We start from the raw sequence: 26,353 nt of genomic DNA on the forward strand, positions 1-26,353 counted from the left end.
ATTTTCATTCACCTTACTACGTCTTTATATATTAAAACTGAACTCAAGGAAAACTGCTAAATGTTTAAATGAAATAAATATAAGGAAACTTTTTTACCTGCCAAAAGGTTTTGTACATCTGTTCATACGTTATACTTACTTACTATTGTGAGACAAGCCTGGTACACATGGTAAACCAACTGAGGAGCTCTTGAATAGATTTCTGTACTAACAATGTGATTTTAGTACAATTATCTCCCCGCTGAGCTGTCCTGTTCTGACAGGGGGGCCACCCCGGCGCCAGAACACACCGGTCAGCGCTAGCGGCCATTGGCTGAGAGAGCTGATCGGATGCCAATCAGCTGCTGGTTTTCCAGCAAGTTCGTTCGACAGAAGCCATTGGCTTCTGTCAAACAAGGACCCATACACATGGGCTGAATGTCAGCCAGTATCTATTGTACCAGCTGATTTTGGCCGATATTCGGCCTGTGTGTACGGAGCTTAACCTAGTTCAGCCATACAGCACAGCCAGCTCTGAGACCTATTATTTCTGTGCAGCAGCTACTTACAGGTTTTGCCCTCCCCCCAGCTTTTGACTGGATAGTGAAGTAGAAGCAGTAGACCAATGAACTCATCTCTGAGCGAGCACTCAGTGAGCACATGAGCACTCAGTGACAGCTGACTGGCTCCTTGTGTTGCTTCTCCCTCACTTGGTATGATCTCTACTGCACAGGGGATTTATAACAAGTGCATTCAGGTTAAGTACTAGTTGCTCTATCCACTTGCTGACCACCCCATAGCAGATTTACTGCTACAGGGTGGCCGTGCTGCGCAGGATCATATATATATATATATATATATATATATATATATATATATATATATATATATATATATATATATATTCATTCACGTGTGTGTGTGTGTATATATATATATATATAATTATATATATATATGTGTGTAATCCTGCACTTCCGGGTAACCGGGCGAGCACACCACCGGCAGCTCATTCCCACTGTGATTTTTCAGAACGGGAGCTGATGAGCGGGTCCCGCAGACCCAATGTCCACCGGCACCTGCTGATCATTCAGTACAGAGGCAGAATGGCAGTCTGCCTATGAAAACATGGCAGATTGCAATTCTGTCAGTACAGAAGGCATGGATCCTGTGATTCTGTAAAGCAGAAACACAGATCCATGCCTTCCACTAGTAAAAGCACCTCCCTGACTACTCTGAAACACTAGCTAGGCACACAGTTAGCCCTTTGACCTGTATTAGTGTCACTGGTCCCAAAAAAGTGTCAAAAGTGTCAGTTAGGTAACAGACTTTTCAGCCGCAAGATAACAGTCCCGCTATAAGTCTTTGATCACCGCCATTACTAGCAAAAAATAAATAAATAAAAATATCCCATAGTTTGTAGACACTATAAATTTTGTGCAAACCAATCAATATACGCTTATTGGGATTTTTTTTACCAAAAATATGTAGCAGAATACATATTGGCCTAAACTGATGAAGAAATTCAATTTTTTAAAATGTTTTTATTGGATATGTTTTATAGCAGAAAGTACAGAATATTGTTTTTTTTTCTCAAAATTGTCGGTCGTTCTTTATCTATAGTGCAAAAAATTAAAACCACAGAGGTGATCAAATTCCACCAAAAGAAAGCTCTATTTGTGGGAAAAAAAGACATACATTTTATTTTGGTACAGTGTTGCACGACCGCGCAATTGTCAGTTAAAATAATGCAGTGCTGTATTGCAAAAAATAGCCTGGTCAGGAAGGGGATAAATCTTTCAGAGGTCAAGTGGCTCTAAAAATGCATTTAATCTTTTTAATGAATACATGATGAAATTGTGTTTTTTTCTGCTTGGAGTTCAGCTTTTTTTTCCTTGCGCAAGGGCCATGCTAATCTTCTCTGTATCGTTCCAATTTTTTAGTATATGTGCTGCCGAAGCAAGCACTCTTGGAGTTCAGCTTTAATAACACATGGATGATGTAAAATACATCTCTCTCTCTCTCTCTCTCTCTCTCTCGCTCTCTCTTCTATTATTGAAGGCCCCTAGATCATGTATTAATAAGTATTAATATAAAATCTGATTTATTAAATACTATTGGGAACTGCACTGGTTTATCATAAGAAACCAGCATGTTAATATTCCAAAAAAACACATTCATAAAAAAAAAAAATTGAGCACCATTATCCTACTTGGTGATGGTAAAAAATGTAGACGTTGACTGGTTGTCATGCAATATTGCACTTTACATAGCATTCCTCTTTTCAGTGCCTTATACAATATCACAATACAGTGTAACATCTGCAGACTTACTGAAATAAAGTAAAAGGTTAAGATTTTAAATTGTAAACCCATAGGTCTGTATTCCAGATACTAAGGTCACTTTCTCATGTGTTTTAACAAACATATTTTTAACAATGTTTTAGAACACTAGTTGTCTATTGCAATGCTTTCTGATGCATTTTTGGGCATTTAGTGTTTTTTATGTATGTACTTAAAGTAAATGTAGTTTAGCATTTAACCGTATTCATTCAATAATACACTCAAAATGCATAAAACAATACCCAAATCATTTGAATAATGCTCTAAAAAGACATATGTTAAAAACAGTTCTTAACACAGATGTATGAAAAGGGCTTCATATTGCATTTAAAGCCGAACTCCATGCAAGCAGCTACATGCACAGATGAAATACATATAAGGAGCCAGATTTGCCTGCAAGATATTTGATATTTTTTCTATTCATTTCTGAGTTTTGCCACACCTGTGTGGTGACCTATCTGATGCAGTTCAATAACACTTCTAGCTCTTCTGTCCACCCCCAACATGCAACTGAATTGTGAAAATAAAAGCAACAGTTTAAGCTAATTTTCCCAGTCATCCTGCTCTCTCCTACTCTCTCAGAACTGGCTGGCTACTTGTGCTGCTTCTTCCTTACCCAGTTTAAGCTCTGTTATACAAGAACTGCAAAAGCCTGATACCAGTCAAATGTAGGTATTTATATAAATACAGAACTGCATTAATTTGTGCCTTTTATATTTGCCTGGAGCTCAGCTTCAAGGTTCTCATTACTAATTGTGTTTACTTTTTAGAATATCTCTATAAACAACCTAGGTATCAGAATACATTATTTTCTGTTCTCGTGTTTGGCAAGACTTGATTGCTCCAGACCTGAGACTGACCGATTGTGCAATGCTGCAGCTAAGGTATATCTGCAAGCTTTCAAAATTCAGGCAAATTCACAAGTATAAACATTTCTGATGCATACCCAACTTTAACTTCCAGCCAGAAAGTAAAAGAATACTTGCTAAGAGCAATAAGTATATTGTTTGTGGAAAATGAGGGTAAATCAAAGGTGCATAAATGTAAGTAAATGTGTAGTTCTCCTTAAAGCGGAGTTCCACCCAAATGTGGAAGCTCCGCTTATCTGTCTATCCCTCCCTGCCACATTTGGCACCTTTCTGGGGAGAGGGGGTACCTGTTTTGGACAGGTACCCATCACCCACTTCTGTGAGACTGCGCCACGGTGACCTTGGCCCCCTCCTCCTTCCTCCACTGCCAGGACAGTTAAAAAGTGCAGTGCACTTCATGCATGCACAGTAGGGAACCAGCTGTAAAGCCAAAAGGCCTCACCATGAATGGCGGCGGCAGCACCCAAGAGCCGATCAGAGAATTGGCTGGGGTGCTGACATCACGGGAACAGGTAAGCGTCCTAATATTAAAAGTAAGCAGCTACAGTATTTGTAGCTGCTTACTTTTAATTTTTTGGTGGGGGGGGCAGAACTCCTCTTTACAGTGAAACCGTAGCCATCCCTGACCTCTGCAGCTGCAGGTACTTTGAAGTAATTCACCCTCAAAGATCAGGTCAGAGACTCCAAAGTCAGGTTACAGTCAGATTCTGCAGTTTGTTTACATTGCAAGGCTGGCTGGCTGTCAAGTCCCTCCTGTCAGAACAAGCAAGGGTAGATGACCTGCAATTTGCCACCATTTTGAATTTTAAGAATGGATTTCCTATTAAGCTTGAAGCTACAAAGGTCAGTAAGAGCTTGCTAAAAACTCATTTACCACTTAGTAATAAGTGCATATTTGAATGTCCATGGCCTGACTACAGGATTACTTAAAGAGATATCTAAACTCAAGAATACAACTGTAATATACTGCAGCGATTTGGTCAAAAACACAATGTCTTTATCTCTTTCTGTATGCTGAACTGGAAATGACTTATTCTTCCTTCCTCATGTAATAGAGATGTACAGATCACATGAGGAGAACAGTTTGGGTGACAACTATTGCTCCCTCCAACGATACAGTGGATTGAGTAAACATAGCCTCTCAGGGAATAAAAGTTTTCCATTCACATGATTTCTAGGTAAAAATAAAGGAAAAATGCCAGAAAAAATAAAACAAATGCAACCAGCACACCCTAAGGATTTGTAAGCTGTAATATGTTGCATTTTGGGTTTGGGTTTTTATGTGCTTGGAGTCTGCACATTATTTTAGAGCAACTCAGAAAATATGGCAACTCAGATTTGCAAATAGTCACCAGGTTCCCAGGTTGCTGATAATGGCCCTGCCTCCCGTTCAATCACTGTGAGCCAGCAACCACAGGAATTTGTCACTCCTTGCTTATTAGAGGACTCTGGTTTTCAATCTTCACAGAACTCTGCAAAAAAATAAAATATATGTATTGTTTAACCTGTATAGCAGTTTGAACTCAACTGATTTTATAATATGCATGCCTGACACTCATTTTGTAAAAGGAACTTGTGTTACTATAAAGCCCTGTTCAATTAAGGAGACATTAAAAAAGTGTCTTCTTACTTTGACAAACACAGATTCCTCAAAGTATTCCACAAATTATGCCTAATAATATATTCCACATCACCTCTTGTTGGCCATGTAATGGTTATGTGCAGTAACAAAGAGGGTGGTCTTTAATGCCCACATACCCCATATATGTGTCCATGGATGCCAGAGATTTCTATGCTGAGAGTGAGCTCACTGCACATTCCAGCACAGCGACCAAGCTGACATAGACAGCTCTTGGTCTCTAGTCATGATTGGGAGCTTGTAGGACAAGCTCCCAATCATATGATTTCTGTGACTGTCCTGGGGTGTAAGGACTCACTTAAAGGGGTGCCAGGGTAGATGAGGAAAAAGAGAAGGAAAAGTCCAGCTGTTCTGGGCCAAACATTACACAGCATTGCTTTTAAACATTGGTCTTTCTTGGTGTTTAGTACCTTCATTATCATTATATGGAAACCCTAACAATTAACTCATTTGCTATTTGAATTTTCATCTGTTTGAAATGGTTCTGTTATATTGTTATATTTGTTGGATAAGTGCAAAAAAAAAAAAATATGTGGACCGTGTCAGAAATTCAGAGCTGTTATGAGCACACTTCCTGTATTTTCTCAAAGAATCTAATTAGTCCTAATTGTTTATCTGTGACTGCAAAATGCTGGTTTCTATGTAATGGGGAATAATATGGGGGCAGATTTGAGTAGCAGTCCACAGAAATGTTGTGTGTTGTCAGCCCAAAAAAGTGCATTGTGTGCATTTCTGGCTAATCAGCAGGTGTTTTTTCTCTATTTGCAGGGGTTTTAAAGGGATAATATGGGGAAATGCGCATGTATTGCAGATAAATTTTTTTTAACCTGTCCCTGACATACATGTTAGGACCCTCCATATATGAAACTGCCCGGTCTTCCAAACTGGAAACCATACACAGAAGATACCTTAACACATAAATAAAACCTTGTAAGATAATTCCTTCATGTCTTTTCCACTACATGGCTGCTTCGCTGTAGCCCCCGGCTACCATAATGGAGCTACATTGTTCAGCGCAGATCAAATATTAATGAGATTCCATGCAAGTGCTGTCATCTCCCTCCCACTCCCAGTAGAATCCTACCTTTTCATTTGATTTGTTGTGGCAGGTGCATAAAACTGTATGTGAAAGCATAGCTTTGCCAACAGAAGATAGCAATGACAGTTCCTATGTAAGCCCGTATATAATTTATCATCTCATAGTCTTAGTGCTACTTTTCCTATATTTTAAACGTAAACCCCATCTGTTTCAATGTTATTGGTAAAAGGTGGTTTTACATGCTTTCATATCTAGCAGAAAGGGGTCTACAACTTTCTTAAGGTCATTTGATGATCATAGCAATCTGTTGGTACTATACTGTACTGTATAAATCCTGAATAATAATGATAACAATTGTATTCAAAAGAATATCGGACTAATGTTTTGTCACATAATGGGAAATCACATATTTTTTCAAATGACTAGTGGTGCCATCTGAAACTTTCAGGAGCTCAACAAGAACATGTACTATGTTAATTTTAATTTGAGGTAAATTATATGGGTAAAGTTTTTATCTCTCAGAATAATCATATTATCCTGTTCTTGCCAGTCACCTAATTTTTATGATCTGATTTTTGCAAACAGAGGCAATTATCATCATGGTTCATGATGTCTGCCAAGGGGACTCCACAGAATTTAATCCAGCACTGATCATGGGGCTGATTTAATGCTGCTGACAGAATAACGAAAGGTCTGTTTAGCTTATTCATTCTAAAATAGGCTCCACCTGAACAGTTTTGTACATTTCAAAATGAAAAAACAATGGATGTTAGGACAGCCCATGGAAGAGAGCTCTGGTAATAACAACAATGTCTCAATAGTTTCTCGTGAAATGAAAGTCAGACAGGTTAAATATAAAATTATTTTTTCTCCAATTCCAAGTTTATTACAGTGCCTGCTCCTACCAATTTATCACTCTGACTGTTGCTCAAAGCAATAGAAGAAGATGTTTCGTTTGTCCTAAAAGTAAGTTATTTATTTGTTTATTTATTTTAATTTGTTGGATCTAAAGCTTAAGTGGGCACCTTTTGAGTAGGCTGGAAGCCTCTAGTCAGGGTAATCTCAACTGAGAATGTTAACCAGAACGTGTACTTTGTGGATTTCAATTTGAGTTAAATTATATGTGTGACGTTTTAATGTTAGGACAGCCCAAAAAAAGTGGGTCTATTGGCAATTGTAAAACTAAAGAACTTTAGTAATAACATCAATGTTTTTTGTGAAATGGAAGTCAGACAGGTTAAATATAATATGATTTTTTATTCCAATTCCAAATTTATTACAGCTGCATATATGTACACTAGATAATTCTTCTAAACTAGACACTAGGTAGAATTTTCTTTGGATGCATGTACTGCTCTAAGATGATTGGGAGCCATACTATGGCAGGGCCTGTTCCTACCATTTTATCACTCTGACTGTCACTAAAATCAATAGAAGAATGTGTTCTGTTTGTCCTAAAAGTATGTTTTGTTTTGTTTTTTAAGTTGTTGGATCTAAAGCTTAAGTGGGCACATTTTGAGCTGGAAGCCGCTAGCCTGCTAAATCGTAGGAAAAATATTTACCTTTTTCTTGTATGGGAATTCTGTTTTGTACTGATGCAATGCATTGCCTTTGATTAGGTTTTATTTGTGCATCTAAAATAATTTAGAGATATTAAAATAATTAGAAGTACTAGATCACACTAATGTTAACAAACCCCGTGATCCAATAAGAATTTCTATACCCTAATCAGAAGACCTAGGTTTTCAAAAGTCAGTGCTTATTGAGTTATTATTGAATAACAACACTTTTTAGAAAGTGTATTAGTTTCATATGCCACGTTTGCCAAGGTATGATGCACTAAATTGTTTTTAGATGGGCTGTTTGAATTTGCAAATACTAGTAATATTAAAAAATGCAAAGTACAATTGGAGCAAGCAATCAGAAAACTATCACCAATAGTTAAGAAAATCGAGTTTTTTAATGGCAGCTCCCTTGCTTCTTCCTTCTTTTTATTACACTGTAAGTTTACTGTATCCCTAGAAAAGTTTTAAGTGCTTTCAAAATTCATTGGCTTGTTCTGTAACGCTGCAGATATTTTTTCACTCATCTAAAGATCTTTTTTGATTCTAAAATATTTGGATGAGTGACAAAAGATACCTTTAAAATTACGAACAAGTCCAAGTTGAATCTGACTAACTACTACTATTACCTAAATAAATGGTAACATTAGTGACAAAACTCAATGGGGTTGATTTACTAATGGCAAATAAACTGTGCACTTTGCAAGTTCAGTTGCTCCAGATCTTAGTAAATGAGGTAAAGCTTCACTTTACAAAGAGTAGCCAATCACATGCAAGGGAAAAACAGTAGTCCTTCATGTACATGATTGGATGATGGAAGTCAGCAGAGCTTCCCATCATTTACTAAGCTCTAGAACAACCGCACTTGCAAAGTGCACAGTTCATTTGTCTTCAGGAAATCAATCCCAATATATATTGATGCAAATGGTTTGCCATGCAGAACCCTAGCACAAAGGAGGCTGCAGTTTAAATTCAGATCTTTGGTGAGGTTTTAATGTTTCAATCAGTTTGTAGTACAGTCAAAAAAAATAAATAAAATAAAAGTCCTGTAAGAAATGATATGCCAATTGTTTAGCACCAGATTTGCAGTCACTTAACTGTGATCCTCTGCTTGTATTTCCATTATTATTCACATCATTAAAATGGTAAATTATAGACAACTCTAAATCTTACAGCATCCTACTGCCAACCTAAACAAGCTTACGTTTTCCTATTCATCTTTTATATATATATATATATATATATATATATATATATATATATAAAATACACCCTAATAACTCTAATAACTTTGGTGATCTGGGAATCTAGACAGTCCCAACAAATCTGCAGAATTTTGATTTCCATTATTTGTGTTTCAGAATCTCTGCTATTCATTAAGCTACTTTAGCTACAATGAGACCCATAGCTCTATGAAAATCTGGTTTCAAAACACCAATGTATACAAGTAAGAGAAGGAAAGTCAGTAGTGAAGAGAAAAGTATCTATCAAAAGGTAAGAAGGCAACAGCTCATAAATTAAACCAGCATCAAACCGCTATACCTACTTGTAATTTAATACTCAGGTACAAAAAACTAGGATATAACAGCTGTCCTTCAGCCCAAGAATCAAAGGTCCCAAACAGAACTCCCAATCTACCTTACCAGCACAGATTACATTTGGTGCAGCACAAAATAATTCTCATAACTTTGTTGACAGGTATCTGTTTGTATCAAACTGTTTTTCTCCCCATAAATTGCGACGCAAATACAACTTAAAACATTTACTTACAGCTTAAAAGCAGGTCTCCTTCCAGTTAAAAGGATGTCAATTTCAAGTCAAATGTGCCTGTAAAGGAACTCAAATGGAATTCAAAAGTAACTCCAATGAAACTCATATACAACCTGAACTTATTTGAAAGGAAGGTGTATTTGCCCATCTACAGCTGTTACTCTTTTTTCTTTTAGGTGTTCTCTCAGTCCAAACTGACTCTCAGATTCTGTCCTCAAGGCTCCCAGATTTTAGTTATTATTTATTTTTATGGGAACCATATTCCCTTGGTGCAAGCCTTACATCTGCTGTCCCACTGTAATTCAGACCAATATTCGGGACCACAACATAGCACAAAAGTGTTCATTTACTGGAAAAAACTCAGACTTTAACTGCTTGGTACAGGTGATATTTCCTATTTTGCTTTTCACTATATTCTTCTGTCAATAAACCTGTGTTAATTATTTTAAGGACAGCTGTACTTCTGTAGCAAAAAACAACACAAAAGTGTAATAGAATAGACTGCCATAAATAAAGTATAGATAACCTCATGGGGCCTGTCCTTCCACTCCTGCAACCATCCCATGCATGATGTGGAGGACTGATATTATATTTTATATAACCTAGCTTCAGAGGGCACCATGGTATAGCCTTATCTAGAGTACTCTGTTTCATTAAACTTGATGCTGAGCGATGGTGGATGGTTACTGCCTTTTACCACTTGATCCAAGTTGCAACAGACAGATGCTGAAGGTGAGTTATACATCTGTATTTTGAATTTTTTGGTGAATACAGTACCAGAATAAGCTGTGCCATGGTCATTGCACCAGCATACAGAAAACACACTCAGGATATTGCTAAGGTTTACCATTATACCCAAAGATGTGTGCTTCACTCTTTAGTCCCCGCTCTAATGCCGCATACACACGGTCAAACTTTCCATCAACAAAACCGTGGATTTTTGTTCGACGGTTGTTGGCTCAAACTTGTCTTGCATACACAGGGTCACACAAATGTTGGCCAACAATTACGAACGTGGGAACGCGGTGACGTACAAGACGTACGACGAGCCGAGAAAAAGGAAGTTCAATAGCCAGTGCGGCTCCTTCTGCTTGATTCTGAGCATGCGTGAACTTTTGTGCGACGGACTTGTGTACACACGATCAGACTTTCCGCCAACAAAGTTTTGTTGGCGGAAAATTTGAGGACCTGCTAAGAAACATTTGTTGGTGGAAAGTCTGACAGCAAATGTTTGATGGAGTATACACATGGTCGGACTTTCCGACAACAAGCTCACATCCAACATTTCCCATTGGAAAATCTGACCGTGTGTACGCGGCATTAGATACAGTAGCTCTGCACGCATATCAATTACTAGGCTCACATTCTGTTAACCTTGGCACTGGCAGTAATATAATATAACATAAATGTAAAGGACAGAAGTATAAAGCTGCTACAAGACATAATAACTTACCAAGAGAAGTAAGTCACTCAAGGGGTAATAGTGGAACTGCATTTCATTCAACAAGTGAAGTCGGCCAAAAGGCCTGTGCTGACGGGCTTTGTTTGCATCAGAACCACTTCTCTCCCTATACAAGTCTATGGGACTGAAAAATCAGTTTTCTGAGTACTTCAGAAAGCAGGATAAATGCAGATTAGAAGGAGATCAAATGCAGGTCAAATTTACCTGTCAAATTCTGAAAGATCTCAGAGAAATATCAATCTGATGCCAAACGCAAGGTGCATTTGCCTATCGACACAACTCCAAAGCCCATCAACACAGGTTCTTAGTCACTTATTCTGGGTACATTAGAAAGCGTATTATATGTTGGTTTAAACGTACAGTAAAACATTATTTTCCTGCTTGTCTTAGAGTGTAATCACTAGTCCCTCCTAGTATTATTGTCATGGAAAATAACAAATGATAAATTCAGCCAGTCAGAACTTTGATAACAACCTTGGAGTAAATACTAAACCAGGCCACATGACTCTTAAACCTAAAGCATTAATACTATGTATATATGCACAGTCTGGCCCCACTCTTGGCTGAACACTGTGTTAGCGGGCACAGTGCAAAAAACATCCAAGCTTCGGTGAATTTCATCATTTTATTGAAAATGATCTAGCTGAGGATACTTCTCCCACAAATACTGACCCTAGTCCCTCTGCAAAAATATCACTATTGCTGGTTACCGATCAAGGCCAAAAAGGACCATATTACCATCTATGAGGTTAGTATGATTAACTGAAGTGCAACCCAAACTCATACTTCTGACCATGCAAAAATATGCATAAGGAAATTAGGATACATGTGTTTAGAAATGAATATTGGAACATGCAGAAATTTAGAGCACACTGAATATCACTATGCACTTCTAAACAATTTGACCTCTTTGGTTTAAAACAATGACTTACAACTGGTGACAGTTGATGGTAAATGCTGAACCAGAGCCCTCTTAGCTCCACATACAAAAAAAACAGAGAAAATAAAAACAATACTTCAAATAATTCAAACCTAAAACTAATATAAATAAAAAATAAATTAAAAAAAAGGCAGTGTTGATTTAATAGTATAGATGATATATACAAATTACTGAAATAATCTCTATTTTTAAAATAAAAAATAAAAACAATGCTGACTACATCTTAACCATTTTAGGTCACACCGTCAGATTGAACTTTTGTTCTCTCCAGATAAAAAAGTCAATGGCAAAGGTGGACTGTTGGAATTTATTGTAGGAAGCATTTATACCTAGAAGTGTATAAGGATATTCAGTCATTTTTAATTTGTCTTGTAATATGCCTTAAAAAAAAACCTTTCTGTAAATATATTGTTAACCAGAACATGCATAGCATGGGATACATCAGTTAACATTATTTCATGAACAAAGCTCACTAATGGTGAGTCAGATATTGTAGAAAAATACAAACGAGTCAGGGCGGAAAAATAGGATATTCTTAGGTGGTAAAGGAACTGGATATTCTATACATCCCTATCCCCTAGTACAAACCACTGAGTTGGAATCCCCTGGACAACCCATGCTATTGGAGGCTGTGAGTTTTTTTAAACTTAATCTAGATAGCATAATCTAGTGCTTAACTTTGTGTACCAAAACAGGAGCTAAGATTGTCGAGGGAATTTATCTGAGACATGTTTGTAAATGTGTCATAAGTATTTGCCCAGGACATTATGGGCATCTAGCAATAGAAGATAATTAAATACCCAGTCTTAGTTCTCGGTTTTAAAAACATACAATGGAATACCCAAATCAAAAGGGGGATGAGAACTTCTTTTGTTAATTCATGTTGCCAAAGCAGGAAAATGTTGATTACTTAATACTTGTAATTTGTCTTAATGTCTCCAGTAATTATAGCAATTTTCTATCATATAATCGTGTTTTCTTTAGTTTTTTGTATTTTTTTCTGTTTTATTTTTTATTTTTTTTAAATTCCAGACCTTCTAATATAGTTTATAAAGCACAGTAAATACTGATAGTGGATGCTCCTCCAATATATGCAAATAAGTTTCTTGTTTAGATTAATCTCCTTTTCAAAAAAAAGAAAATAAATTGTAATCAAGCACTCATAGAGTGCAGTCGTCTTGCTGGAAAACGTCCCATGTCGCACATGAAGTGTAGATTGAGTTCTTTCCGGTAAGTCCTCTTCATTCTTTTTTCCTCTTAGGGTGTCCATGACCCCCATTGTGTTCCTAAAAATGTGCTTTAATAGTAGCGGAGAACCGGAGAGTGCACAGCAGTATGTCTCATTTTTTTTTCCAGTTTCATAATCAAAAAAATAAGAGTTCTCCAGCATTATACCATTGTGCAAACAGTGTTCAAATTTGGGTCAAATCGTACTGCTTTCCCCTCCACAGTTTTTGCATTGGTGTCGTACATTGGATTTTCAAAAGCTGCTTGACCATTGTTATTTTCATGTACAGAGCATCCAGTGTACTGGGTTTTGGGTGCAGTCCTGTTGAAAGAGACCAATAATGTTGAACTAAGGAATGACAAAAATAATAAAATAATAATAATACTAATGATATAGTCATAAAGGCAATTGTGAAGAATCAGTAGAACATAGAAGTGATAGCAATGACTATCACAAAGGTAAAAGTCTTTCTGATGGGGAGCCGTCCCTGCTGGGAAAACACAGTAATTATTTCTAGCAGCTAAAGCCACTGGCAATAATGACATGTAACAATCCAACATGCTGGTTGTACCCAAGTCAATCAATGGATCAACATGGGTGCAATCAGCCTGCCCATAGATGGTTGAATCTCAGCTGGTCCCTGCTGAACCAGCCGAGATTCGAAGTATCTATGGTCCGCTTAATGCTGTAATATACTAACCTAAAACACTAAAAACCTTAGTACTGAATCTCTCACTGGGGTTGATTTCCAAAGAAATAGAGACTGCTTATTTAGCAAAAGTTATGTTCATTAAGCTTAGTAAATAAAATTAAGTTGGTTTCATTTCATTCAATCAAGCATGTACTAATCTTGTTTGAATATAAAGACTCCATTCACACATTTAACATATGCACTTGAACATGCATCAATGCATGTGCACTACTCTGCCATTGTTTTTAATGTTGCTAGTTTACTTTTGTGTGGTGAGTCCATTAATCAAAAAAGTACAGTTCCATTTCTTTAGTTTGTGGAGATATGTTTTAGTGATTTTCCAGCCCATAGTAAGCAGTCCTTCCCGTAGCAACCCCAATTTCACTCAACATTTCATTGACTGGCAGAACCCAACAAAGTAGCCCAAAGTGCAAGTAAACTTACATAAAAGTACATGGAATTAGATGAGAATTAGTAAAATGATATTAATTCATTCATTAAAGAGAATAGCCTTTACTCCTTTAGTAAACCTATTGTAATCCTTGACCAGAGGCTAAATAAAATAAAATAGACACTTTTAGGAAGAAGAACTTCCAACTATGGATAAGGACATTTAGAAAACTGATAAAAGATGCTAATCAATATGAATACATACATTTCCCTCTGTTTTATTATATGTTAATACAGTTGTCCTCTTTTTGATTTGTCTATATGTACACTATATTAGTCAAGCATTTCTTATAAATGGATGGTATTGTCAGCAAAGTGATCTGTTAGACTGGAATTGTTAGTTCATTTTCCACTGTATAAACAATCTTTTTGCATCTCTGTTTTACTTTCTTACAATAATGGAATGATTTCACCCAATTTATGCATTTACATTTCCTCTATCTTGAAGCTATAGTCTTATATTATTTGGTTCCGCTTCATATGTATTTTGTGAACCTACAATCTTCTCTGTAGAGAAAGTCTTTAGTGCTTACGGAAATATTCTTTATACAATAGACTGTACAGCCACAATATCGTAAGTATTGTCCTATATCTGTTAGAAGCATTAAAGGAACCTGTCAGGACTGGAATTATGGAAGAATCTGGATGGTCAACCCTATATTATTAGTCTAGGGCTATATCGGCTTTTACATTTCTTTACTGCTGAGAGATCTAACATACTGGCAGTCATCTAATTTGCAACACACCTAAATTAAAGTAAATGCTTTAAACCTAGTCAATAACATTTCATATATGTTTTACCATGTTAATTTAATGTTTGATATTTTTAAATCTGCAGCTTTCATTAAAATAATAGCTGGTGACCATGCCATTAAGATCCTCATTCGGGTACTTCATGTTATAGGGTGACAACATGCTGTTAATGTCTCCCAATGGTGTTCTTGCATCATCACCCTGTCATATGAACTCCGCATGGAGACTATAGGACATTAGGTAGGCATTGTCCAATGTGTCTGCAAAGAAGCTTGAAGATGCAACAAATGAAAAAAATAATGACAATAAATGTTATTCAGTTAAGGCTTACATCTGCTTTAATATGATGGCAATAAGAAAACTGTCAACAAGCAGTTAAATCCCCCAATTGCCAGTGTAGCCATAGGCTGGCTTATCTCTGGTTGTTCACTTATTTGCCTTTATTTGTCTAAATTCTGATCCTTTAATTTACAGTTTTACATGGCAGGTTCAGACTTGAATGACAACTTACCTTTGTTTATATAGATAAAATCCAAAACCAGCAAATATAAGAGCGAAGAAAGGCACCAGGATAGCAATAGCAACAGAGCTACTGTTTGTTCCGAGCGACTGGTTTGAAGAATTATCCTCTGATGTGTTAATTCCTGTCATCAAACAATGAGGTAAAATAAGTGTCTGTCTTCACAGCAACATGACTAGTGAGATATGTAATTAGCATATTGTCAAATGTTATTTCCCCAGTATAATTTCTTCATTGTGACATAATGTTTTATGGTCATCCGCAAAAAGTGCGATGTGGGGGGAGGGGGGATGAGGAATACAGTAGACATTTAAGTAATTCATCCCGTGGTGTCCATACACGGGATAAATTAATTTCCTGCAACCACAGGTAACCACAGGAAAGAAAATTGGTCGCTTCCCCCCTCCTATTGTCTTCTCCAGCCGGGGGGGAGGGGGGGCGGTCAGGGGTCTGCTAGTGATAATTGCAAGAGAATCTAGCAGGTTGGTTGTACCTAAATAGATTGATCAATCAATTTGGTAATTCAGCCTGCCCATTAATGGTTTGAACCTCGGATGGTTCAGCAGGACGATTCAAACTGTGTATGGCCAGCCTAAGTCTCTATCACTTTCAAGAGTGTGTACAAACAATCCTCTGGAAGAGGTGATGGTCAGAATTTAAAAAGTCAGGAGTTTTAAGGACTCTATTGTAAAAGGCTATGAAATATTTTTAAAGAGACACAATATGACACATTCCTGTAAGTACAGAGAAGACAATCCTGCAAGGAAATTATATAATTTTATCTGACAAAGAAAAGTGGCAACAAACCCAATTATGAGTTCTGTAGGTTTTGTGGTGACTTTGATGTTGAGAAGTTCACAACATTAAAAGACAATTATTGTAAAACAAAGGTTCTGTGGTAGTTAGACAGGATCAATGCATTTAATAAGAAGATTTGGCATAGAAAAAACCTTCATTATGTCACAAAAAGAATGTTGGTGGAGATGCTAGTACCAAGTTAAGTACAGTCTGCTGTTACTCTAGTTTTAAGGGGCAACTCTCGAATGTATGGGGCAACCCTAAGGGGTTGATTTACCTAAATCCAATGTTAGTACAGTGATCTCCTCTGCTGAGCCCCCCCCCCCCCGCTAGAACACTCCTGTCAGCGCTCTAAGTCATTGGCTGAGAGCAGTGACTGGGAGCCGGTCGGCAGACCTTTTTCAGTCATGACTCTTCGAAAGAAGCCAGCTTCTGTCAGAGCGGCTGCCCTACACATGGGCTGAATGTCTGCCGATTTTTATTGAACTGGCCGATGTCGCCCGGCATTTGGCCCATGTGTAGGCTTTATGAAAGGTTCTTAAAGTAGCAGAAATAAGATCTACTGAAATCTGCCACACATGTCAAAAACCTTAAACAAACCATCACAAGGCTTTCCTGAATAAGATGCAGGTTATTTTTAAAAAGATCCTATTGCCAGAAAAGTGTTGTAAATGCTTTACTGAATCCCCTCTCCTCTCCAAATGTGTGAGGTCATGCAGTTAAAGCAGTTGTTAAACTTTTCTTGGTATCAGAAAAACTTGTCAGAAGTGACTCATGCAGATAGCAGAAGGAGGAGGCAGCAGACAGAAATTACTCTTAGGGGTTATTTACTAAAGGCAAATAGAAAGATAATAGAGTCGTGCTAAGGCATTAACTTAATAATGTGTACATTAATCCATAATACTGGCCATGTACCATGTGCATGTACCATATACCGCAAACAAATTGGCAAATAATGATGTGACACCAAAATTAAAAACAAAATAAAAACAATAAATGTTGATGAAATTAAGACTGTATATGGCATATAGTGTAATGTTCAAACACTAAAAATGGTCAAACACCCGTGAACAAATAAATATGGTGAAATCAAAAAATATATTGGAAAAGTCCATCAAAATATGAATTAAATGTAATCTTCTATGACGTGAAAAAATCTTGTGTTCAATCCACCACCAGTGATAGAGATTTGCCGCTTACCAGAACCCCATGATCCCCCACTACAGAGGATCAGGGAAAGCCTGTATAGAAGAAGCTCTCCGGAGCTTAGCAAATGGACCCAGACTCTGGATTTGTTGGTGGTAATGAAACATCCAAAGATACCAAATGGAGCTATTGAACCTCAGATCCCATCATATCTCCCCAGCTCATAAATAACGAGTGTGGCCTCCTCGTTGTTAACAGGTTGTGGTCTGGCAAGAATGATCCTTCATGAATTTATGCTACAAATACCGTTTTCATCAGCAAATTCTTGGAAAATGTCCCTCCCAGATGAGTCAAAACTCATACGCGGGTCTCCCCACAAGCTCTTTGCTCTCACTTCCTCTTCCCAACCAATGGTGGGTAATACAGATGGCTCTTTTCTTAATGGTAACTCAGCTCATTAACATCCAAAGAAACGGATAATCTTAGTGACTCATGCAGATAGCAGAAGGAGGAGGCAGCAGACAGAAATGATTCTATGGGGTTGATTTACTAAAGGCAAATAGACTGCGCTTTGCAAAGAGCAGTTGCCCTCTGCAAATGCAGTTGCTCTAGAGCTTACTAAATGATAAAGCTTCACTTTGCAAAGCATACCCAATCACATGCAAGGAAAAAAAAACATTTTTGCTTGCACATGATTGGATGATGGAAGTCAGAAGAGCTTCTGCTGATTTACTAATCTCTGGAGCAACTGCTCTTCCAGAGCGCAACTGCACTTTGCAAATGGCGCAGTGTAGATGTCTTTAGTACATCAACCCCATAGTGCTCCTAATTGTGAGAAGTTCACACTATAGAGGGGTATACTTTGTTCATATTTCATGTCTCATGCCATAAACAGTCAGACTTCAGGTGACCCCGAACCCTCTGATTACTTCACCAGATGGTGCCCCTAAATTCCTATACGGATTGGTAGTATTTTACTTTCAACTTGTCTTCTTTTTAAACCTTTTTTGAATACATATTTACAGTCTGGTATGTTAAGAACATAAAGTAATATAAGGGAATATGTGTACAAACAAATCTATATATATTTATCACACTCAGCTCATCGAATGCACACAGTGCGTGTCCCGCAAGGAAAACAGACCAAAGCAATTTATTGTTTAATAATTCCTCTTTTTAATGAAATGACAATTTTGGTAGTTTATTTGCTGGTTAGTTCACAGGGGACATGGCATTTTCATTGTGGTAGTGAATAATTAGATTGTAAATATGAAGCTTCAGTTTACAGTAAATCTATACAATCCAAACAGGTGCTTTTCTTTACTGTGGGCAAGATTGCTTTTAATAACACTGACACAAATTGTCATACAGAGGCAGCAATGAATCATTTATTATATGAAGTGATGCAGTAAAATGGTTTGTCTATATTGCAAGCTGCAATCCAAATGTATGGCTGGGATATCTTTTCCTTCTGCAAATAAAGGGTAATTGACAAGATATCCACTAGGAAAATGGATTTTGCTTATGCAATCCAGTTCCTTAAGGCTAAGTTTAAATGTGCGGCAAGATTTCTGCGCCTCTGAAAAACAATCTCCATTTGGATTGCTTTTATTATAAATCAGGAATTAAAGGTTTCCAGAGCAAGTGTACATCAATGAAGAAAACATGTAGTCATCACATTACTACAAAAAGCCTCCATCACAAGCTAATCTTGGTTTACAAGATAAGTACATTGCATAGGCATGTGCACAGGGTGTGTCAGGTGTGTCTGGGCCTCTGATTTTTCACCAAAGCCCCCTAATGGGGCTCCTAAAAAAATCGTAAAAAAAGACATTTAAAGAAATCTAATTGTAAAAAATAATAAAACATAAAATACAAATAAAAACTACTGACACCATCCACTGCTCTACTGACACCAATCTCTGCCCTGCGGATACCGTCCACTGCTCTACTGACACCTGCCACTGCTCTAATGACACCGTCACACACATATGTGTTTGAGCTTGGAGGTGCATACCCAAATACAATCGGCTGTGCACACCTATGGTGCAGTGAAAAAACAGCAAAAAAAGGGAACCAAGATAGATAGTTATAAGCTACAGCAAAAAACACATTTAGGAGGGGATTTACTAAAGCTGAAGCACTCAGAATCTGGTGCAGCTGTGCATGGTAGCCAATCAGCTTCTAACTTCAGCTTGTTCAATTAAGCTTTGACAATAATTTTTTCATGTTCCAGGTTTAGCAAATCTTCCCTTTTTAGTACCTAATTTGTCATAGAATCCTGCCTATTACAAGATCCAAAGGTGAAAGGCCACATACATTGTCAAATTTAGCAGGACACCCCTATGTTGGAAAATAACACACTCTAACCATAGACTATGGCACACATGATTAACCATTTTCTTGATGAGTTGGCAGTTGTTCAGATTTCCAATATTGCAGTATAAGTTTTCTGTCTTGGAATAGGGCTCTTGGATTGCTTTTCAGAGATATTTGACAGGTTGTGAGGAGGCACCTCACCTCCTGTTTTACCCTATAAATGACACATGCAGCATGCAGCAACTGCATGCATTGCACATGAAGCAGGCAGTTGTGTGACTACCCCATTCTCTTTAATGGGTCATGTTCAGCAGAGCTACTGTCTGTTAGAAGGCTTTTTATTCTAACATCTGATAATTAACAATGCTAATATGAGTGAATGCACCTTAGGATGAATTGAATTGTTATATTTTTATTTGTTCAACACTTTATAGAACTCTGTGTGATAATTCATATGTTTGGTGTCTAAAAAAAAACAAGTAAAAGCTTTCCAGATGGTATTATTTAGGCATTGATTTGTACAACCCTTCCTATCCCAAATTGGGTGAGTCAGATGTTTTCTGTGGAATACTCCTATTGAGATTTAAACAGTTCATAAAGTATATAAGCTCCTTCTATTGTAATATTTCTTGATTTATTCATTAATATAGAAAATAGCATTAGATTATGTATACATATATTGGTATATGCAATATTATTTGATTCAAATGATATATAAACTTTTAGTGCTGGTTCGCACTAGTTCATGAGATGCATGACAAAGGAAAACACATTATATTCCATGGAAAAAGGTGGATGATTGCACACTGCCGTATAGGAGATACAAAAGTTTTATTGTATCAGTTCACAATTATAAACATCACAGTCCTACAAAGACAAGAGCACCTGTTGATGCGTTTCATGATGAATAGCACTTAGTTGTTACAACAAAGCACTATTCAGCATGAAACTCATCAACGGGTGGTCTTGTTGTTGTAGGGCTGTATTATTTTTAATTATGAATTGATACAATAAAACTTTTGGATCTCCTATATTGCAGTGTGCAATCATCAACCTTTTTCCTTGCAAGTCTTCATGGTTGTAAACCGGACTAGCACCTTCTGGTGGGAGAAGATAAGAGGGCTAGCTTTGAGGTGGACTGACCTGGAGCAGTGTAGTGCTTGTTTTTACACTTCTATTGTACTTTAGAAGCTCCTCTGTGCCTGCCTTGGGGTTGGGCTCTTTTTACATATTTTGTGTCGCACTAAGGATCCCAGAATGTTGAATGTGATGGGGGCTTTTTCTCTCTCTCAAAAAAGACTTTGTAGCTCACATTAGGACAGACTCACACAGACATATATGCACACAAATAAACGTAATCTCAACTATATATCTTTACCTTTTTACATCGTTTTATATAATGTGTTATCGAATGCACCCTGTAGTAATTTGCTGTTTTCATTTTAAACACATTTTTCAATTATACATAATTTAAAAAACTTGAATTTGAATACATCTCACCAGCAAAAGGTATTTCTACTAGACATGTGCACACTGAAATATTTTGTTTTCGGAATTTTGTTTTCGTCCGAAAATAAATTTAGTTACTCCCAAAATTCGTTTTTATTTATTTTGTTTAGTTAAAAAATGCATTCGTCTGAAAATCCAAAATAATTAAGGTCAAATCTGTCATTGAAGCTTTATGGTGTCTGTCGAATGTTCTAAGAAGATTCGATGGAGCAGCTAAACTGTACGACGCCGCAAACGTACATTTCCGGTCAAATTTTCCGCCTACAAGTTATAGTAGAATTCTAATGTTGTATGACTTTAGTAATAATTATATTTATTCTTACTAGTCAACCAACATTAGAATTCTTCTATAGCCTATGGGCGGAGCATTTGACTATAAATGTCCGCTCGCGGCAACTGCTTCGTCAAATCTTCATGTCGAATCTTTTCTCTCTATGTTGAATAATCTTGGACTAATAGAGTTAGGTTAGGCACATTCGACCTTTTTTGCTATTGTCTCTATAGCATTGAATCTTTTCTCTCTATGTCGAATCTTTTCTCTCTTTGTAGAATAATCTTGGACTAATAGAGTTAAGGTTAGGCACATTCAACCATAGGTTCGATGGACACAGATCACTATTGTCAGCGTCATGTCGAATATTCTATCCATATCGAACTGTTGATGCAACGAAAACAAAAATAAAGCATTTGTTTATATCCGATCTTTCGGTTTTCGGATTCTGCACGTTCGTTATCGTTTGTAAAAACGATAACAAAAATACCAGAAATTTGGACGAGAATGCATTCGGACGAAAACTAATGCACATGTCTAATTTCTACAAGGTTATGAGATATAAAAAAAAATCAGTGTCAGGGTATAATTTCTGCCATGGCTGTGAAGCAAAACATTATGCCCGCAGCATATGAACACCCCCGTCTACTGCCTTTGAAACTTAGGGAGAGGCAGTTGGGGGCTATAAAAATGCAGCTCAACTATGTATGTTTATCATCCCTAATTGCAAGTCCAAACAAGCCCTTAAAGGCAACCCTATCCAAACAGCTTTGCTCTTAGCTCTGATATAGAAGCACATGAGGAAATTGCACACTCATGGTTTATTTCTGCTGGTATTCTATTTAGTTTACCTAATTCAGCAAAGATGCATCACAAGATCAATTTAAAGGCCAACTGAATTCTGTATTTTTGTAGTAAAAACTATTTCACTAAAGTCACTTTTTTATCCTTAGTTAGGGCCGGGGAATGAAAGGCTGACAATAAAGGCACACACAAATGGACACATCATGTTGCTGACCGCCGGCTACTTACTACTAGGACCGCGCTGGTAGCAGAATCTGGTGACAGTATACCCTAATGTTCTAGATGTATTGATAAAGAGTGAGCAAATTCATCTTGTCATTCTAAGATTGAAGACTAAACTGGGCTAGGAGGAAGATGAAAGGCCCGTGAATGGGGAGGCAGGGAATATAAATGATTCACTCTATCTAATGCCATAGTACTAAATTGAGACTTTTCAAATACTTGCCTATACTTCTTAGTCCAAATTGCCCATAATCTTTCCCATGAATGGAACCTTGAAAAACATATGTAGCTCCATCAGGCTCAGCTGATACCTGAAGAAAAAAATAGATCATATAGGTTTTGCATTAATATTTTGCATTGCATTTGGATTTAAAGTATTTACTGTATATAACAGAAGCAGATTACAGAAAATACAACAGTGGCTACTAAGAAGTATATTTAATCACGCTAAACCAGGGATCCACAAACTTTCCAAACAAAGGACCAGCTTACTGTCCTTAAGACCTCATATAGTCTATAGTGTGGCATGTGGGAAAAGAACGTGCCCTGGCATCAGTGGGATTAAACAATGTCCCAAGTTTAGGGGTAAGTATGGGTAAATAATGACCTATCATCTGTGGTCAGTGGGGAGAGGAACAATGTCTTGAAATTTAATGTTCTTCTCCTTCTTTGCGCCTCCTTTTCCTAATAGTAACTATGAACAGAATTACCCTGTGGTTTCTGTTTCCTATGTTATCTCTTAAATCCATGTCTGCATTCAGTTCTGTATATTTTTTATAATTACTAGGTCAAGCAGAGCCTTATTTCTAGTTGGAGCTTCCACCAATTGACACATGAAATTGTCCTGCAAGACATCCAGAATATGTCATCAATATAATATCAATATCTGGATCATTTAAGTCCCCCATGATAATAACGTTTCCCTGCCTTACCACCATTTTTATCTGTGAGAGGAGATCAGTCTCCTCTTCATCCTTCAGCTTGGAGGCCTATAGCATACACCATATTTCCCATTTGTTTTTCCCCTTGAAGTTCCAGCCACAAGGATTCCACCTCCCTTGCCCCATTAGGATTCTACCTCCCACATCCCTCATTTTCTCTGTCACAGTTACATAGTTATCTGGTTGAAAAAAGACACACATCTATTCAGTTCAACCAACTCAGAAAGAAAAAAACACACTCAAATAAAAAACCTCCATATACACTATCTAATACCCACAGTTGATCCAGAGGAAGGCAAAAAAAACAATAAATCATGGTCCAAAATTACTTCCTGATCCCCCAACAGGCTTTTGGATGTTCCCTGGATGATCTTTACCTATAAATATTAGTATGCAATTATATTATGAGCATTTAGGGAAGAATCCAGGCTTTTCTTAAAACAAGCTACTGAGTTGGCCTGTCAAATCACTCTTGACGTACATGCACACCCCTTCCTCCCTTTTATCTACTCTCTCCCTACGATACAGGGAATACCCCTGGACAGTCCCAAGCCAGTAAGGTAAACTGTCAAACCAGGTTTCTGATACTCCAACAAAGTCCAAATCCTTTTCATGTATCAGTAGTTCCAGTTCTGTAATTTTTTTCACCAAACTTCTAGCATTTGCGAACATGCCTTTTAATTTTGCACCAGCAGATATTATTTTTTCCTTGTGTGTTCTGAGACTGCAATAAGATTCTGTCATGCATTGGCCCTAGACACTCAAGCTACATTACCAACACTGTGTAGCACCCTGTAATCCTCCCTCTCAGCCTGGGATCACTTCTTCTGATCCCTCCTCCTACCACCTATTTTAAAAGTTCCTCTAAATTTTTGGCCATCTTCTTTTGCAAACAGAGCCGCACCCTATCTATTTACAGTAAGTGCATTCTGTCTCTGCTATAGAGCCAGTAACTGACCGAAAAGTCAGCCCAGTTCTCCAGGAACATGAAACCCTCCTTCCTGCACCAGTTCCTCAGCCACTTGTTAAGTTCCCTAATCTCCTGCTGCCTCTCTGGTGTGGCTCAAGGTACGGCAGTATTTCTGAGTATAAGAATAAATCAGGAGAAATTGCCATGATGGAGGCTTGTATCTATTTTATTTTTATGTCTTTAAATTGTGTAGACTTAAAGTGTTTCTTCCACCTTCTCTTCTCCATCCTAGTATTATGAAAATGTTATTCATAAGCATTATACTCACAAATCCATCCATTGCCCATTTCTCATCTTTCATTTTGCTCAGGGAGGTGTGAGATGATGTTTTTACGGAATTGATGTGCAGTATCAATCGTGCTTCTTGGCTTTTGTAAACCCCTGAAATAAACAGATTATAAAATTAGACACCTACATTCAGTAATTTTAAATGTGTATGCATGTAATAGCACTCCAGGTTATCAAAAAGCCCTTATAACTCATTAGTGACTACATGCTAGTCGCTCCTAGAGTCTTTTTACTAAGACGATCAGTTCTATGTAATATTTATAGTTACTTCCTTCTGCTTTTAGTGTAAGGCAATTAAAGTATGACTCTAAGCAAAAATAAAAACCCTTTAGTGAAATTACATATCTATTAAAACTCATTAAATATGTTTTTAAATACTAATAGCATAATATTTGCAGTCTGTCTTAATGTCAAGTTTTCAATTGCATTGTGAAGCTACATATAAACTCCAATGCATTGTGAAAAAAAATGTCATCTTATTCCAAATATGGGTCTGGACTGGGGAGATGTTTAGAAGCACTAAGAGGAAGAAAAGCAAACAGAAAGATCATCTCCAATGTGATGTTTTTTCTTTGTCCAATGATTATGGCATAGGTGAAGGATGCTTAATGAGTTGTGTGCTCTGTATAGTGACTGTACTATTACCTGTACATTTTGGCAAAGGTGTATGAATCACATACAAGGGTAAATACAGCTATACAAACTTTGGCAGACTTTGAAGCTGACAACATTGATCTCCAGTCAGCTTTGATTTAAAAGAGACATATTCTTTTGGTGTGGATTAGGTGTAGATTAAGGCATGTAGAGGTACTGTAATAAACAAGTTTTGATGTGATATGGCACATGTGCCCGCACTTCTCAACATTGTGTGGTTTTATGGCTCATTGATAGTTGCTACTTTGTGAGTACCCACTTTTTACCAATTCTATTATTCAATAAATGTTTTTTGGTAATGGGGGACCCATTAAGGGGGACCCTACAGCAAAATTTAGGAAAAAATGGCATTGGGAGCGAGCGCCCCCCTATTGAACCATATCAGGCAACATGCCCTCAACATGCCCTCAACATGGGGAGGTGCTGCCCCCTCACCCCAAAGCACCTTGTATCCATGTTGATGGAGACAAGGGCCTCTTCCCCATAACCATGGGCTGTGGTTGTGGGGGTCTGCGGGTAGGGGGTTTATTGGAATCTGGAAGCCCCCTTTAATAAGGGGGCCCCCAGATGCCACCCCTCCATTTGTTTGAGTATGGTGTACATGCAGTAGTACCCCTACCCATTCACCAAAAAAGTGTCAAAAAGAAATAAAAATACACACACATTTTTTGACAATTCCTGGTGATGTCAGGGCTTAGAATGCACTGTGCAGCATGCAGTGCATTGTGGGGTGCTCGGTGGGTGAACAATTTTTTGGGTGTTCACCAATTTTTGCTTGGCCCCAACCTTTCGCCCAGCACTACTAATAAAGAAGGTCTCAGAGTTAGCAAATGCTAGTGGGATCAATACGTATTTAATCAACGTTTAGGCTGGGATCACACTATAGCGATGTCAGACATTGCATGTTATTCGCACCATAATGCTGTGCAGATCACATGCAATGTCTGTGCATTCGGACCAAAATAGTGCAGGACCCTTTTCTTGGTCCGCACTGCAATCAGGTTGCATGGGTGTTCACACCCATGCGATCCGATTCCTGCACCATTTCACAGTTTGCACTGCGATCTGTGAACTGATCTGGGGGTGTCATTAACTTCGTATTGACACCTGCAGTGGTTCGCAGAGGGCAGTGTGTACCGCCAGCGATTCAGGTGCAATGTCGGAACCTGCACAGGATTTGCAGGGTT

The 26,353-nt window shown here is 37.6% G+C and overlaps 1 protein-coding gene and 1 non-coding gene across 2 annotated transcripts in view; both read right to left on the reverse strand.

Moving 5' to 3' along the window:
* Window positions 1-1,834: 1,834 nt before the first annotated feature.
* Window positions 1,835-1,946, reverse strand: LOC141146521 (U6 spliceosomal RNA). The gene has a single exon (XR_012244918.1). It is a non-coding gene; the product is annotated as a U6 spliceosomal RNA (small nuclear RNA).
* Window positions 1,947-5,597: 3,651 nt separating this feature from the next.
* The window catches only part of CSMD3 (CUB and Sushi multiple domains 3), a 1,635,173-nt gene continuing 1,614,417 nt past the window's right edge, over window positions 5,598-26,353 (reverse strand). The window contains exons 68-71 of the mRNA XM_073632169.1: window positions 24,493-24,605; window positions 22,537-22,624; window positions 15,236-15,368; window positions 5,598-13,151 (exon numbers count right to left, since the gene is read on the reverse strand). Of these exons, the coding sequence (XP_073488270.1) occupies window positions 12,992-13,151; window positions 15,236-15,368; window positions 22,537-22,624; window positions 24,493-24,605 (494 nt within the window). The 3' untranslated portion in view covers window positions 5,598-12,991. The remainder of the gene's footprint in view (window positions 13,152-15,235; window positions 15,369-22,536; window positions 22,625-24,492; window positions 24,606-26,353) is intronic.

This window comes from Aquarana catesbeiana, linkage group LG05, assembly GCF_042186555.1.
Source record: "Aquarana catesbeiana isolate 2022-GZ linkage group LG05, ASM4218655v1, whole genome shotgun sequence".
Lineage (NCBI taxonomy): Eukaryota > Metazoa > Chordata > Amphibia > Anura > Ranidae > Aquarana > Aquarana catesbeiana.